The 17,773-nt window shown below is 38.4% G+C and overlaps 1 protein-coding gene across 1 annotated transcript; it reads left to right on the forward strand.

Annotated features, from left to right (window-relative positions):
- On the forward strand, nucleotides 1–17,292 carry GOLGA5 (golgin A5). Its single transcript, XM_005417850.2, has 13 exons — nucleotides 1–14; nucleotides 584–1,199; nucleotides 3,451–3,675; nucleotides 4,679–4,898; nucleotides 5,449–5,572; nucleotides 6,377–6,580; nucleotides 7,671–7,841; nucleotides 8,390–8,518; nucleotides 10,418–10,516; nucleotides 12,120–12,345; nucleotides 13,495–13,600; nucleotides 14,522–14,585; nucleotides 15,913–17,292. The coding sequence occupies exons 2-13, from the start codon at nucleotides 635–637 to the stop codon at nucleotides 15,991–15,993; spliced, it is 2,214 nt and encodes a 737-aa protein (XP_005417907.1). The 5' UTR covers nucleotides 1–14; nucleotides 584–634; the 3' UTR covers nucleotides 15,994–17,292.
- The last annotated feature ends 481 nt before the right edge of the window (nucleotides 17,293–17,773 follow it).

Raw genomic sequence — 17,773 nt, forward strand, 5'->3', positions numbered from 1 at the left:
CGCGCTTGCAGGAGGTGAGGCCGGGCCGTGTTGAGGCCCCCGGCGCTCCTGAGTGGGCCCGGACCTGGGGAGGGCAGGCGGCGCTGGGGGCGGGGGGCAGCGGCCGCTCTGAACGTCCCTCCCGGAGCTGGGGGCGAGGCGCACGCCTCCGCTGTGGTGTCGCAGGCCCGTGGTGCAGGTGAAGACACCTGTCCGCCGTGTTGGTGTCACGGAGAGCAGCAGGCTGCAGAGTTTGTGGGGGAGGAGATCCTGGCCTGAGCCAGGTTGGGAATTTGCAGGCCAAACGTCTAAGGCATAGTTGTTTTGTCTTTATGATACACTGTAGCAGCTGAAGATACCAGAAACTGATGCAGTGGTCTGCTTTTAATAACTTTGATTTAAAGACCTAGGTTTTGTCTGTTTTCCTCAGAAGCTAGTTTAGTTTCTTTCCTTTAGTTACCAGAGCAGCAAAATACCAAATAAGCAGAAGAAAAGTATTATAATAACTACAGCACTAATAGCTTAACACAGTAGTTGTTTAGATAAACAGTACATCTTGCCTCAGCAGCAGCAATCTGATTTGTAATCCTTCTGTCTTTTGCAGTATATGGTCCTGAAATTTTAGTTGTTCAGAGTTCATCAACGGACACTCATCATGTCTTGGCTCGCTGATCTCGCTGGAAAGGCAGAGGATCTACTCAACAGAGTTGATCAAGGAGCTGCATCAGCTCTGAGCAAAAAAGACACCTCGAGCAGTGCCGTTTATGATAAGAAGAACTTGGACTCTGCCAATGAGTATTCTGAAGTGCACCAGCATACTGGAGAACTGAAATACCAGACCTCATCCAAAGCAGCCTACATCTCCTCAGCAGCTGAAAATATTAAACACCAAAAGGCCACAATCCTGGCAGGAACAGCAAATATTAAAACAGGACGTAGGACATCCTCGGAGGCAGCTTCTCCAGTAGAAAATGCTTCCACACCCAGAGCTGCCTCACATTTTGTGAGAAGAAAAAAGTCAGAACCTGATGACGAGTTGCTATTTGATTTTCTCAACAGTTCAGAGAAAGAACCTAATGGAAGGATAGACTCTAAAAAGGAGAAGAGCAAGCCACCTGTTCTTCAGAATCACTCTCGGACTTCAAGCATTAGTTCTGTGTCTACCAGCACACAGAGTGCAAAAACTACTGAAGATAATTCCATCAGGAGCCAAGGCAATGGTAGTTAAATAGTATTGAACCTAGAGATATATGTGTCTGGGGTAAGGCTAGGTAACACATGAAACTTCATGTCACCTCATGAAACATTTAATGGTGGTAATATGTCAAATGGGTGAGGTACAGCAGGGCCTTTCAGGTTTTTTCATCACTGGGGCGATACCAGATACTGTGCTAGTTTGACAGATGACATAATGAATACCTAAATCCTTTGTGCTCTGGACCTGCCTTGTTGCTGCTGCTCAGCCTGGCCTCTCTGAGCTGTGCTCTAGCCTTGCCCCAGCCCCACATGTCCCCATGTAGAAGCACAGGTGCTGCTTTTGTTTGGTCTGTCTTGTTTGGTTGCTGCTGTTGCCACGTGGGAGGGGAGGGACTTTCAGTGCAGTGCCTGGGGTGGGGTGAGGTGTTCCTGTTCCACCGTGCAGGAGGGGTGAGCTGGCAAACGTGCTTGTCCTGCAGGAAGCTGGATGCAGGCAGGCTGATGGAGAGCCAGGGAGATAAAGCCTCTGGCTTTGCCAGAAGTAGTTCATGACTGCAGTCTGAATCCAGAGGCCTGAATGAGCCTCCAGGCCAGTCAGTCAGAAGCTGGGGCTGGGCTCAAGTCAACCACAGGAAGGACAATGGTTGGGAAGTGTCAAGAACTTCTGTTCTCTACCAGACTGTCCAGTCTGTACTTCTTCCTTGTTGCTGTGCTACTTTGCTGTTATTTATTTTTGAAAATTGAGGCAAGTGGTTCTGTTACTAATAATGTAGTTAGAATACTTATTATTTGTTTAGTACTTTGAGCATGTAAAATGTTGTAAATGCCAGTTTTTTACTTACTACATTAAGTATGCTGAAAAGCTTTAGACATAAAAAGGGATAATTTCCAAACATGTGAATATTTTTCTGACTCCATGACTTTTCAGTAAGGTTTACTACTAAAAATAAATAATACAGATATGTTAGACCTGAGTGTGCAGCCTTGCTGATTGGTGCTTAAGAAACATTTGTTTTGTTTTCTTCAGTGTGGCTTGTTGAATTTTCTTCTGAGGATTTTTGAGCAGAGTTTGCATTGTGGAGCTGCTAAGTGAGGAAGAATACAGTTGCAATACAGGATTTAAACACGCTGTTTTCCAAAGTTCATTGTACAAATATACCTGTGTCATTTAAATATTCAGACAGAACCTGTTGAAGTAGCTTATGATATACTAGCTATAGATAAAACCAGTTAACATTATACTTTGTATATTGCCATGATTGTAATCTAATCTGTGCTATAAATGGCTCATTTCTTGTTTCATTAGCTTAATTAATCTATTGAGTTTTCCAGATAAAGAAATGAGCCTGAATTATTTCATAAGTTGGAACTGTAAGTAAATCAAAGGAAAGACAATGACATTTCTTAGGATCCCTTTAATTGGAAAAAGGCTTGAGAAAATGTAGAAGAAATCTTCTGTCACTGCTGCTACTTGTGGGTGTGGTGTTGCTCGGAATTAACAGTGTGCCCCTGTTCCCTGGGCTCAGGGTGTTAGGGGCTGTCGCAGTGGTAAGAAGAGTGAAGCAACTTGGTTAATGATCCCAAGGGGAAGTAAATATTCAGCAGTAATGTGTTTGGATTGCCTGTTTGTTTGTTCCTTGCTATGTCATTTTATCTTAACATTGCTGCAAAGCTTCCAACTATCTGTGTGCTGGAATCAAGACTCTTACAGTGGATTTGTAGCTTTCACAGCATTAATCCAAGATGTGTGTTGTGCATGATTGGGAAAAGGCTGTTGGTTCCTCCTTCCCTCCAGGGGACTTGTTCAGAATACCTCTAGGAGTTCCTTTATTGTTCTCTCTTTTAAAACAAAATTGGCATTGGCAAAATCTGAATGAAAACCAGAATGAGTTTGTACAAAAAATTCCTGCAGTTAGTTGCCATGTATATTTAGTGTTTTCTGTTACTCTTCTGCTTCTGAGGACTTCTCTGAGCAGCAAAGACATAATGTTTTGAAATCCTGAAGTTGCCATTTATGTAATAAGAAATTTTATAACTTCTATTATGTTTTGTCCTGCAGTATTAACAAAAACATTGCATGATGCATGTCAATAGTCCTGTTTTGTTCCAGCGATCACTTTTGAGTAGCAGCTCTAGATTCCGTTTCAGCATGAACTGTTTTGATTTATTATCCTTGTTGTTCCTTAACCGTTGATGCAGAATATGGAACTACTGTTTATAGAAAGATAGTTTACAAACACAGGCATTTGTTCTAAGTTCCATCTCTCTGTACAGAAACTCCAGACAGTTCAGACTCTGGTCTGGGAGCCCAAGGGAATGATGGCCTGAAGGATTCATCACTAAGTGCAGTCACTAGCCCTAGCCCTTCAGCCAATGATGATTCCAAATCCCATGAGCTGTCCAACCTTCGCCTGGAGAACCAGCTGCTGCGAAATGAAGTTCAGTCTTTAAATCAAGAAGTGGCTTCATTAATACAGAGGTCCAAAGAAACACAAGAAGGTACTTCAGCTATAACATTAGTAATGTGCTAGTGAGCTAGGAAACAATGCTCTATGTATTTATTATAAAAACTCTCCAGGTACCTTTGCATGTATGACTACCCATGTAATGAGATGGGAGAAATTAAAAGGCTTGTTCAGCTAGATAGATACAACAAATGTTGATCAAAATGGTGTGTTCAAGTTAGTTGCAAAGTTTACATCTTAATAAAACACTGGCAGGAAATACCACGCTTAAAATACTTTTCCTGCATTTTAATGGGTTTTGCAAAAGACTTATTTTTAAATTACCAAATTCCTTTGAATACTTAAAACTGACTACTTTCTGGCTGTAGTAGACTGTAGTCTCTGATGCCTAGAAACTGACAGTAAAAATATATAATTAGTATTTTTAATATGACATCACTGGCTTCTTCAAAGTCAAGTGAAATGAAAATATAAAAAATGTGAGTACAAATGAAATGATAAAACAGCGAGCAAACTCCTGCTGTTAGGCGTAAAATTGAGGTACAACATTTTTTTCACAGTAACTGCACAAGCCAGATAATTTTTATATCCAGTGAAGTTTAATGTGTGATGTTAGATTAAAAACAGAAGTGTCTTATTCAGGCATTATTCACAACTGGTGTATTTTTCTGTTGTTTTTTATGTGACCATAAACTCAAACTGGAATTAAACTAGATGCTTTATACAAACATTTCTCTTGGCACAGGGATATTTGACAGTAGGCCATTGCAGGGGATGGAGCAGGTGAAATCCGTCATCCACAGTATGACTCAGAAGGAAATATCTATTTTGAGATCACCTTCAAGATTTTCTGGGTTGTGTTTTGACAGCAAATCTGGCATTTGTTACTTCCCAGTAGATTATAAATTCTCAGTTTTACTTCAACTTGGTCATATTTAATTTTTTTCTTTAAGAAAGGAGATAGTTGCATCCTGACTGCTTACAAGCCCTTGTGATACCTACTTTTGTAAACTTCAAAGAAACTTCTTATTTTGTAGAACTGAACAAATCTCGGGAGAAGGTGGAGAAGTGGAATGTTGACCATTCCAAGAGTGACAGGATGGTTAGAGACCTTCAGGCTCGAGTGGATGATCTGACAGAAGCTGTTGGTGCCAAAGATTCCCAGCTGGCTGTGCTGAAAGTACGGTTGCAAGAAGCTGATCAGCTCCTAAGTGCTCGGACAGAAGCTTTAGAAGCACTGCAGAGTGAAAAATCACGGTACTTCTTCATTTCATACTTTGGAATTCTGCCAATAGGAATAAGTTTGAAAAAATCAAGGTAGATAATTCACTGTCTTCAAGAATAAAAAATAATAAACTAATGAGGAAGGATTTGAAATACAAGGATTAAAGTTTGCACTGAAACTGCTCTATCATAGCTGGCAGTGGCAACAAGACAAATGAGTATTAATTAGGGCATCCGTTGGCATCTGATTAGTGGAATCCATTTTGTGTAAAGTATTTATGTTTGTGTCAGAGGCATGAAGCTGAAGATCCCAAGATTTTTTTTTCTTGAAAAATAGACTTGCTTATCCACAAATACACAGATTTTTCTGAACATGTCTCACTGCTGGGATATGGGTACTCCAGAATATGGCCCAGGGAGGAGAAGTGTGAGTCATTAACTCCAGGCCTCACACCTGTAGTCCATATGCAGAAATCTACTGGGCAAATTTTCAAAGCTGGTCTGGAAGCTAGGAGGTTATAGTTCTACACAAAAAATCACAATAGCTTGCTTCTTTTCCAATATATGTGTGTCTCTATTTCAGGATAATACAAGACCACAGTGAAGGAAGCAGTTTACAAAATCAAGCCCTTCAGACTCTTCAGGAGAGGCTGCGTGATGCAGACTCTGCACTCAAGCGAGAGCAAGAAAGTTACAAACAAATGCAGGTTAGACATGAAGAGTCAGGAAGACTTTAAAACTTTGATTTTGAGATGAGATCCATGAGGTTCCACGTGCTCTCTCCTCCCTTTGACTTCAGTTCCTGTTCAGGGTACTAATTGCTTCTTGGGAGGGTGTGCTGCTGTCTGCTGCACTAAATACCCTTGAGATGCTCATTTATTTCTTATATGTTATTTTGAAAGCTTCATGAGTAAAAGTTTTTGAGGATTAATGTTGACAATTTTTACTGGGTTTTTTTAATGCTGACTTTAATGTTAATACATGTTTGAAGAGTAAACTGGTAATCAGTTTAGTTTTCCATGGTGTGTTGTTACACTATTTTACTGTGAGATCTTAAGATGAAGGACTTCTGTGGGAAATATGCAAGTACATCATTGATAATGTTTTCTATACTGAATTTGGCCTTTGCTGCATATAATAGCATATCTGAAAATCTTTGAGAGTGTCTGGTTTTTTTTATAGTACTTCAAAATATGTCATACTAAAACTGATAATATTTTTTGAGGGGCAAGCTTGCTTTTTGTTTGCTAAATAAATTTGAATAATAGGAAGATTTTTATTCCCTCGCTATTTGTGGTGAGGGAAAGAAAAGCATATTCTTATTTGGATTATTTATCACTTGGTTAAGCAAGCAGAGTTTCTTTCCACATGGCAGTAATGAGTCTTTAAGTTGGAGGTGCAGATAGGAGGTGGTGTGCTCTGTGTAGTTGCTTTTAAACTTTCTTTTTTCCTTCCTAGGTTAAAGTTGAGGCTGTGTTAAACACAAAGTATTGTTTCTTTATCACTAATAGAATGAGTTTGCAGCTCGTCTGAGTAAAGTGGAAGCAGAACGTCAGAACCTGGCAGAAGGGATAACTGCAGCAGAGAGAAAGTATTTAGATGAGAAGAGGCGAGCTGATGAGCTTCAGCAGCAAGTCAAAGTAACTAAAAGCCACCTGGAATCTGCAAAACAGGAGCTGACAGACTATAAACAGAAAGCTACTCGCATTCTCCAAGTATGCCCTTTTGTGAAGAAATACACTGTGATTTGTGTGCTTTAACTGCTTTAAGGTGTTATGCTTCAAATAATCTAACCTGTGGTATATTTTTTCATGTGACCTGTAATGTGTTCTGGGGCATGTCTATAATGATACATATATAGAACAGCTACCAGTCTGCCTTTTGTAAACTTAAGTTTATAGATGAGGTTATAGAATTGAAATGGTAGTTCAGGTCCTGAACCTGAAATAAAATCCAAGGGAACCATTGTGCTTATTGTGCATCATCTGTCAGTGTGTTCCACATCCAAGAGTCCAGATAGTTAGATGAAACTGCAGTAGATGAAACCTACAATTTGTTCCATATCCAGTATTTTTGATTCAAGGGTGTTACTCTGTTCTGCCCGGGGCAGAAGCAAAGCATAGAATGGATACTTAACATGTAACCAGAGAATATTTTGCCATGTACTGAAAGGTTGCTTGTGATTAATGTGATATGAACAGTGGCTAAATCAGGTATTTTGTGCCAAGTTCTGTACTATGTAAATTGTCAAAGATACCATGTCCAGATGTGGTTGGTTTAAGTCTTGTATATAAACATTAGCAAGATGTTGAAGATAGAGATCTCTTCTTAGAATAGTTAATTTATCAAATGTTCAAGGACAGATTTTAAATCATCTTGGTAAATATGAAAAGCCTAAAATCACAAGTCAATGTCAACATAACACTAGAAGAGTTACTGCTGTATTTGGTTCTTGATTTTATTGGCAGGAGAAAAAGAGGGTCAATTTTGTCTATAGTCTCTGTTGGTGTGCATCTTGTCTTTTTCAGTACCAAGAGGACCAGAATTGTTATCCATGATAGTTTAACACTCCAGGCACTTACAAAGAAAAAAGCTGCACTCTTCCACAGATAACACAGACTTTCAGTTAAATTAGTCTTACGGCGTACAGAAAATCAGAAAAATTATCGATATGGAAGCATTTTCATTTTCAAGTGTGTAGGATCATTATTGGATAAAAGAACAGATGAACCAATCATTATAGCATATTGTAGTTGAGCACTTGTTCAATACTGCTATAAATAATGTATTGACTTATTTTTTCAGTCTAAAGAAAAGTTGATAAACAGCTTAAAAGAAGGCTCTGGTATTGAAGACCTGGATAGCAATACAGCAAGCACCGTGGAACTGGAGGAACTGAGACATGAGCGAGACACTCAGAGAGAAGAAATACAAAAACTAATGGGGCAAATACAACAGATGAGAACAGAGCTGCAGGTAGCTGTGCCTATGAACACCTGTATTTGTAGTTAGCTACAACAAAGGACTGTTCTCTTGTGTACTGTGGGTCTATTGTTTCTAGTATTTATTACCTTACTTCTCTCTTCCCTCAATCCTGTGTACTCCTTTTGAGGGAAGCATTTCTTTCCTAACAATCATAGTGATTTCTCTAACCATCACCTATATTCTTTTCTGCAAGAGCTACTAATCCTTGAAGCCCTGTAATCCAAGTCATCCATGCCCATCTGCTGGCATAATGAGCTCAACACAGCAGCTGCATGCCAGCCCATTTTACACAGTTTTAGCCTGTAGACAGTAGAAAGGAAGAGGCAGAGGTTTTTCATGTTCAAAAAATAATTTATTTTATTGCTGTGATACTAAAAATATTCCGTATAAAATGACCAAATGTAATTTATCCAATACACCCACACCTTCCTTTTCCTTTGAAGAAATATTGTATATACTATTTCTTTTGCTGTTGCCTATGACAGATTTGCAGTAACACCTGAATGTTAGTGAAATGGTTGTATTTGTGTTCATTTCAGGATATGGAGACACAGCAGGTAAGCGAAGCTGAGTCAGTGAGAGAGCAGCTTCAAGACCTACAAGAGCAAATATCAGCACAAAAAATGGCCAAGCAAGAGGCAGAAGCTGAACTAGAACGGCAAAAACAGGTAAAGAATTCTTGAAATCTGGATCTCTTTTTAGGCTCCATGTGGTGTCATCAGCAAAGCATTTGGCTTAAGAAATTTGGCTTAAGAAATTAAGATATTTGCATACTTGGGCAGTGTTTGATTTTTTGTCTAGTACTCCACTAGGTCAAGGAAAGTGCAGCCAGGATTAAGCAATGGTCAGGGCCTTCTGGGTACTGCTGATGAACAGAGCTCCTGGTGAATAAACAGGATCCTAAGGGAGGGCACAGAATTGAATTTTATTCAGCAGGGAAACAATCAAACAACAGGGATATAGTAACAAGTGTAACATTTTTTATATTAAAAAACCCTAATACTGAAAGTGGCTATGGTGAATCTTCCTGTGCTCAATAAATCTGAAAGTTGTAGCTTGTAAAACAATGTCATTGTAGTACCAATTTTAGTAATTTATTTAATCCATTTGTTACTCAGTTCTGAATCTAATTGTTATTACTTCTAAACTGCTGTAGTAGACAAATTGCTGATAAAATTATGTTAATGAATTCTGTCAGATTGTGTCATCTTTTTGAGCAAACTCTGCCTTGATTTAAGCAATTTTGTGCTATAAAGAGAGCGGGGGGAAAAAAAGGCAAACTTGTATTTCATGTGAACAAACTTACTATGCAGTAGGAATTGGACAAATACTTTGCATGTTAAAAATTTTCCTTGTAAGAAAAAGCTCATGTAAAGAGAATTGATGATGAAGAAAGCACGAGTCCTGTGTATCTGCTAGGAACAATTTATCTTACAGGATTATCTATCCTTTCAGAAATTACATTTTAATGGGATGCTCGCAGCTTGAACTAATTAAAAGGCAGAAGTCGAGGTCTGCTGTTGATGGGTAGCTGGTGTTTATTATGTCAAAGCAGATGGTAGATTGTATTTTGTTACTCCTGCCCTTCTGAGGAATATGCTTTAAGTCAATAGAGTGAGGTGAATTTAAAAAAACATCAGTTATTGCAGAAACTGAAGTCTTCCTTTTGATGACACCCATTTACATGTGCTTTTAACATAATTGCTTGTGTTGATACTTAATATAATTAAGGTCAGTTCTGTCTGGGAGTTGCTGTAACTATTGCCATAAGGTTTCTGAAACTGAAGATGGAAAATAAGTAGAGGTGTTATTTTTTTGTGCATCTGATGGTTCAAAGGGAGAGCAGGATTATCTGTTTTCTGCAGTAACTGATGGCTGAAGTCAGAGTAATTTGAAGATTGTCTTAATTTAAAAGATAAGCTTGACAGGTCTGTAAGTGGGAGCTAAAATAGCCACTAAATCATGGGAGCAACAAAAGTTAACAGTTAGATTTACTCTTCAGTAATTTTTTTTTACTAATACTCCTTCTTCTTTTATATCTGCTATGTTAATTTATCCTAAACTTTAGAGGAAGATGTACATCATACAGAATTATAGATAGCTATGCAAAGGGTTTTCAAACATGTTTAAAGAATAGTATTTTGAATTAATGAGTTTATTTTAGGAATACAGATACCCTCTAAGTATTTTGTAATTGTTACATTATTGACATAGTTTTAAGATAGCACTGCAACAAATGGTGAAAGTGTAAGCAAGATAAAATTTTGGTCCCAATGAAATTGTGTAAGTCCCAGTAAATTAGTCTGGATTGATATTTATATTAGGGCAGTCTCCACAATAGAATTTAATTAGCCTAGTAGGTTGTGTCTTGATACTCAGCTCAACTCTCTCTATCCCCATATGCCCCATCCATGACAGACATGAACTAAGATAATATTTCAGTTTGTATTTGATTGCAGCATCGTGCTTTCTTGTGTTCTGTTGTGAAACTCTAGATAACTAGAGTTTGTTTCTCAAAATATGTATATGTATAAATCTTTTCTGTGTGATTGTGATAATTTTTATAGGAACTTCGTTATACTGAAGAAGAACTGTATCGAACAAAGAATACTTTGCAAAGCAGAATAAAAGACAGAGAGGAAGAAATTCAGAAGCTCAGAAATCAGGTGTGTATAGAAAACAATTTTATCCCCCTCAGTTATGAAAACAGTGATAGGAACTACTTATTTGACTAAACTGTCCTGAAAAATCCTGTAAGCATTCTACAAATGAGGCACAGTGTACTTGCTTTCAATGAAGAGTAGAGTTTTGAGAGTATGGAGTACAAGAAGGGAACCATGTAAATAACCTATTTTATAGTTGTATGTGCTTTTATGTAAAGGGGGTAAAAATCAACCACTGTCCCTACTAGACCTAGTGGGGGGTGTTGGATCAACGTTCTTGTCTTTGCAGACTGAAAACACTCATTAGTGTTTGATTAGGTCATTATGAATTCTGCCAAGATCCTTGTAACTGTTCAAAGAACATAATTTACATCCTGCAGACTCTGTGATCCATCTGGCCCACTGTTCTGTCTTGGCCAGTGGCAGTGGGGGCCACCATGTGAGCCTGGCCATTTCCTGCGCTCCTGTGTGCCTGCTCAACATCAGCACTTGAATTAGGGGTGTTAGTGTGTGAGTCTTTACTAAGTTCTGCTGTGTTGGTGGACCTGTTTCCCTTGTATCAGTCTCATTCCTTTTGGAACCTCCACATACTTGTGAGCCCCCACAGTCTCCTTGGGCAGCCTGAAGGCACAGGCCTCATTCTGTTACCTTAGCATAGTGAAAGTAGGCTGTTCATGGGGAAATTGGCAGTCTGGAGTCAGATGTGGTCAGCTGAGCAGTTACAATGTCAGCATTTGGAAATGGTTGTGATGTGATACAGATTTCTTGGGCATGTTGGCAGATGACTTTTCTGGTGGTGCTGAACTTCAGGACTACCTGCACCTGCCTCTGCCTGGTTGCAGGCACCTAGTTTGTATTTTGGGTATCTGTAATTCCTGATGATTCTTTTCTTCGTTAATGAAGCTACATCTTTGTGGAATATGATGCCACAAGGTGGCTGAGGTCCAGGACTGGAGTGAATAGATGAGCTATTGCACATATGGCAGATGTGGTGATTCCAATTTGCTTGAAATATTTTCTGCAAATTGAATGACATCATCCATGTCAAACACATGATCCACTTGCTGGCCTTGCAATTTCTATTTGCTAGTACAGTCATGTTTTCTGCCTTGGTGCTCCTCAGTTCTTCTGCAACATATCCTGCATCCTCACCATTTCATTCATGTTTTCCTGTAAAGTGGCATCAGGTCTCCCTATTTGTACTGAGTTTTTCCTTCCTTGTGTGAAAACATTTTTACATACTCACTAAGTTGAAAGTATGGTAGGCAGGCTGGATTAGCTTGCTATTGATTGCTGTTTAAACCTGTCTCTGAGGCATAGCATTGATGTTGTGATCAAATTTAGGCTCATACAGAAACTTTCATATGATTATAGGTGGAAAACAGAGATACATTTTTACAAAGAGTTTCTTATGTAATGTGAACAGTTAACAACTGCTGAAATTAGGTTTCCTTACTCATCAGTGATAGTTTTGATGGCATTATCCTGTAAAAATTCTGCTGTGGAGTAACTTGGTTCTTGAAAGTCTAGATTATTATAGAGCTTTGTAATATGTTGGTTGGTCAGAGTTTGAATTTAGAATGATTTTTTTTCTTTGCTTTTTTAGCTGACAAACAAGACTCTAAGCAGTAGTAGTCAGACAGAATTGGAAAATCGGCTTCACCAGCTGACAGAAACACTAATTCAGAAGCAAACCATGTTAGAGAGCCTGAGCACAGAGAAAAATTCTCTTGTGTACCAACTGGAACGGCTCGAGCAGCAGCTGAAGGCTCTCCAAGGCACAAGTGCAAATGGACCTTCCATTAACATGGCAGGCATTGATGGTGCTGAAGGTAAACAAGGAAGTACAATACTTAAAACTCTTCTCTTTTCTGCAGCCTGGGCTATTTTGTTTCCTAATGCCTTTCCCTGAAAGTCTGAGTTTGTAAGGAAAAATAAGTGCTGAAAATAGGCCACTTATTCTAGAGACCTTCTGTACAGCAGCCAGTATCATAAAGTTAACCAGAAGCTCCTTTTTGTGAGCAAACGACTTCAGTAAATTTAATAAAGCAAATTTAATCTTTTAATTCTCAATACTATTGCACTGTTGGAGTAATTCTGTCACAGGTGCAAATAAACTGGTATTTTGGGTTTAAACTGAATATTAGAAACAGGATTTAAGTGTTCTCTTGCAAAAAGGATTTGGGAAGAGAGTAAGAATGGAATACTTCCTTTTGAGAATTGATCCAGTTGAAAAGAATTTCTTCCTTCCTTGCTTTCTGTTTTTTCTTGAAAAGCAGCTTAAAATATGTTGGTTCTGATGAGGTTGGTTTGTCAGTCCTGTGTTTCTGGGACAACCTCAGCAGTTGATCCAATGTGTTGAGGTGTTACTTTTCAGAGTCAAAGTTTGTCATTTTTTATGTGTGTTAAATAGCTTTAAAAGCAAGGGACAGTCACCAAGAGGTGTGAAATAACAGTCCAGACTTTTTCTCTGCTTATCAAAGCTGGAGTTGTTTGTAAGTAACTTCAGAAAGCTGAAGTTTAGTTACACAAAAGTAACATTATCAATTTTTTTAAATGAAGTTGATACATAGTAAAAATGTAAATAAAGTAAAAAATTGTTGAACGTACAAGTTAATGTCAGAAATGCTAATCAGAGTTTCACAGTATCAGAGTAAAAAAATTTGAGAAACTGTGCCAGTATCAAGCCCATCATTTTATACACCTAATAATAGTTTTTAGGTGTATAAATAATATATATATGTATAGTGACATGATGGATTTGAATCTCAAGATATCCATTTAGTAAACGAATAAATTTTAAAAATGTATTAAGCTGAAGAAAAGTTTGACTTGATTGTAAGTTTATCAAGAATTGATGACGCTACAATCATATTGATCATTGTTTGTATACTATTTATAAATATATTTGCTATATACTATCAGTTTGTTTTGTTTGACAACAGTTAGTGTAATTGTTTGCCCTTGTTCCCATCGGGCAGGGGCTCGCCTGCGCAGTGTCCCTGTCCTGTTCGGTGACGCGGACACCGGCGTGGCAGGAATGTACGGGAGGGTCCGCAAGGCTGCCAGCACCATCGACCAGTTCAGGTGAGGCTGTCCCCAGAGAGCTCATCCGTAATCACTGTCATCCTTTTACAGTGCTCAGGTGTCACACTTCGGTGCCTGTTACTCCTTTTATGAAGAGAAAAGGTTAAAATAGTGCAGCTAAGGTGTGGTATAAAATACTAAGTATTGACCCACTTCACTTGTGCTTTCCTATGACATTAATATTCTTAAGCTTTTGCAAATTATTGTCAATTATTTAAACAAAGCTCTGACAGATTTTGGTGCGAGAGGTTCCCTGAGTTATGAAAAAATATCTAATTAAATTCATTACATCCATCTTCTGCATTTTTACTTTCAGAGGTTTTGACTGTGTCTGTGATAAACTGTAAGTGTGTATTAGTGGGGGAGTATCATCTGTACTCTTTCAGTCCTGATGAAGACAAGATTCTGCCTTGTAAGCCAGTGCAGCAGATTACCTTGGAAGATAATCTGTTTGAGGAATTAGTAAATTAAAACCATTCTGGATCCAGCAATAAATTTGCTTTGATCCCTTTCTGAGGAGTTAGGTGAATTCATAGTGTTCACAGCAAAGGTCTGCAACAAACCTTGAAACAATTGCCAACTGAAAACAAAATAGGTAATACTTCTTAGTGCTTTGAAAGTAAGATACCTTGATAGAAAGTCCTTTGTGCTTCCATGGTGCTTGAATTTCATTGTGACAGGATTTCTGTGATTGGGAAAAAATTAGGAGCGTTCTATGGTCTGAATTTTCTCACCCCACTAAGTGTTTTGAGTACATGAAGTAAAATTCAAGACAACAACAAAGCTTTGTGTGTATTTGAGAAAATTCAAGACAGAAACAAAGCCATAATGTTTGAATTTGTGGTGACTGAGATGAGAGTAACAAGAATTTATTGCTCAGTGTTAAATTGTGTGTTTTGTTTTCTCTTGCTCCCTGTGTAGCATTCGGCTGGGAATCTTTCTGAGGCGATACCCCATAGCAAGAGTCTTTGTCATCATCTACATGGTGAGTCAGCTCTCTTCAGTGCAAGATTTCTAGAGCCACTTTATATGCCAGTATGTCTTAAATGGAAAGACTGATGCTCAAAAGGCTATAATTAACAACTCAGTGTGGGTTTTTGGGAAGTGGACCAAATAATGCTTTTACAACAGCATTTTGGAGTCATGTTGCTTGGCAGTTTTCGGTTTTTCCCAGAAATTCTCAGCATATCAGTCTTTAAAGACACTTATGTAACTACCATTTAAAGGCCTGTGAAAGTAGATTCTAGTAGTAAAATATGGAATATTAGTGACCAGTTGCCAAGGTTAACCTGCTGCACCTGCATGCGCTGCATTTAGGAAAATGATTTTTTTTAGAGGTTTTTTAATATTTGACTCCTCACTTTGGTGTTTTTTTGGTGGCTAATGGTCATTCTTCTCTAGTAGCTGAAAAAGTAGCAAGAAAAAGTTGTTCTTGGTCGACTTAAACAAACAGTAGAAAATTGCTCACCCACATCGGGCGAAACTGTCAGGCTGGCAATTGCTAGAAGTGAAATGCCTCCCTTATCCACTGGAGGGCCGGTGCCTGTCAGCTGCAGGGACTTGTGGAAAGGCAGGCTTTGGAAAAAACACTGAAGACTTCTTCTGCCTAAGCTGTAGTCTGAAGGGAACTTGATGGTGGCTGTACAGGAGCTGGGCAGCCAGTGGCAGTTATCCCTTTTCTGCTCAAACCTTGACCATGACTACTATAACTTGAATTTTTAAAAATATTTTTAACATAAATGTGGGTTATGCATTCCTTTTTGCACTCCAGGCAGCTTCTATTCTAATTGGATAATTTCAGCCAAATTTGAATGAGAATTAACATTCCTACAGAGTTCATAAAAATGCCTCCAATCAGTGCCTGCATTAAAGAGAAGGCAATCAGAGCTTGGCTGGCTTACAGTCTGGTGTCAGCCAGTTGGCACAGGAGCAGTGGCTTACCAGTCACTCGAGGCACATCACAGTGTGCTGGCTGGGGACTGGGTATCACAGGGAACAGCTGAAGTCACTGTGCTGTGGAGGAAAAGAGAAACCAGACAACACAAATCTGTAGGAAAACAGGCTGTTTTATTTTTGCTGCTCGTGTAAAGTCTTCAGTTTTCTGTAAATAGGTTCTTCAGAATCTGATTTAGCATTTCAATGTTCAAATGCCAATTATTTTTTAGAAGGATCGATCTGATTAATAGAAAAAATATTTTAATCAAAATATTTCTACAAAACAAGTTCTGTCAGCTCTCACTGAGAGCTCTCCTATTTACTGCTGCTGTGGATGGTGATTGTCAGTGCTAAATTGATTTTTTTTCTTTTCCCAGGCCTTGCTTCACCTCTGGGTTATGATTGTTCTCCTTACCTACACCCCAGAAATGCATCATGACAGTCCCAGTGGCAGGTAGACTGAGACAGGACCATAAGCTATGCTAATGTGGTGTGGACTGGCAATGCCTTGGAATTATCAGTCCTGAAACGTGAGCAAACTTTTCCTCATGGTGTTTTGGAAGGATGAAAACCATCATGCCTGATTTATCACTACCTTTCAAATACATGTGTAATACTATGTAGCCTTTTCAATTTACCTAAAAGAGCATCACTTCCCTGGAGAAATGAAGCTGTTAAGCTAAGCTCTGATTAGCCTTTACATTTTATGTAGACCCTCTGATGGTTAGAGTGAAAGATAAGGCCTGTTCTGCAGAGAAATGCAAGGAATTCTGAAATTGCAGATATATCTGGTACAAATTGTTTTAGGTCATACTGGATGTAGGCTATGGTCAGGTAATAAACTGTGTTTAGCATTTTAAATAAACTTCTTTCTGGTTTCTTTCAGTCTGCTTTTGCACTTCTGTTTTTAACTTTGTACATAATAAGCTTTTCCTTAACATTAACTGGAAAAAGGAAAATGGATTGGTGCAATATATTTTTGTAAATAAGTTTAAGAATAAAATATTCTGCATTATTCTTAGCTTTGTACTTCTAGTGCAAAAGATGTATCTTTCCTACCAACTGAACAGTGGGGCTGCCTATTTAAAGGCTGGTATTTTAGCTTTATTAGAGAAAGAGACATGGTTTTTGAGAAGGAAGGTTTAAACTGTTGAGAAGTAATGGTGTTTCTTTTTGCACTTGAAATTTGTATATTTTAACTGCATTTTCTTATACCTCTCTCATTAGTACATGTCTTAATCAGATGTTATTGAAACATTTATTTTCTAAAGCTTTGGGTACTTAATTAAAACTATTTCTATATGAAATTATCAAAACATTAAAATTTTCTCTTGTCTAAACACTCACCAAATATACTAATAAACAAACCTCATCAAATATTTATAGTAAAACCCAAAATACCAAACCTACTGTAGAAGTTCTGTTGTCAGATTGTGGCATTCTGTAATCATGAATTATCAACAGACAATCACACAAGGTCACTTTCATTCCTTAAGAAATTTCTTGGTTTTTTGTGTGGTGCTCACAGCTGGATAATGAAAAGATGACTGCAAGCAATTTGTCACTCTTGCTCTTAAGGATGCAGCACAAGTTTTTCTGTGGCTGGAACACAGCATTGGGTCTGTGCATGAGGTCTGTCACGCTGGCTCCTATGGAAATGCTACAGGGGACAAATGACTGTATTGCTGCTCTGATTCAGTCTTGCAGAGAAAACTGAAATGTTTGGATAAACTGAATAATAAAAGCATTTATTCTAAGTTGAGTCTGCCCTCTTTCATGTTTGTTGCACTTTGCATAATTCCTGTTGCCTGTTTTCTTTTCAATTCTGGTACTAAAGCCACTTTTGAACCCCAGGGGGAGCTGTTGGTATGGAAGGAGATCAAGTAAAGAACCTTTGCACACTCATTTTCTACACACATCCAGTTTCTTCATTTAAGCACTTCTAAAACACTGAATCCTTGAATATTTCAGTATATTGTGATATTGGGGGGGAACATTATTAGTGGTGTAAATGCCTTAGAGCTTTATATCTATTCTTACTTCCTTTTCTCTTGGTTTCCCTTCGTGTGTGTGTTTGTGTGTTTGGTTGGTTTCTTTGTGGGTTTTTTTGGTTTGGCTTTTGGGTTTTTTGGTTGGTGGTGGTTGGGTTTTTGGGTGATTTTTTTGTTTGTTTTTGTTTGGGGTTTTTTGTGGTTTTGTTTTGTTTTTTGTTTAGACAACTTCAGAATGCACACTCTT

The sequence above is a fragment of the Geospiza fortis genome, unplaced genomic scaffold (assembly GCF_000277835.1).
Source record: "Geospiza fortis unplaced genomic scaffold, GeoFor_1.0 scaffold23, whole genome shotgun sequence".
Taxonomy (NCBI): Eukaryota; Metazoa; Chordata; class Aves; order Passeriformes; family Thraupidae; genus Geospiza; species Geospiza fortis.

Bases quoted from the DNA above. Each gene is read 5' to 3' on its own strand.
- GOLGA5 (XM_005417850.2), top strand. From the start codon at position 635: ATGTCTTGGCTCGCTGATCTCGCTGGAAAGGCAGAGGATCTACTCAAC. The intron at 1,200-3,450 runs GTAGTTAAATAG...CTCTCTGTACAG, and splicing joins CATCAGGAGCCAAGGCAATG to AAACTCCAGACAGTTCAGAC. The intron at 8,519-10,417 runs GTAAAGAATTCT...TAATTTTTATAG, and splicing joins AACTAGAACGGCAAAAACAG to GAACTTCGTTATACTGAAGA.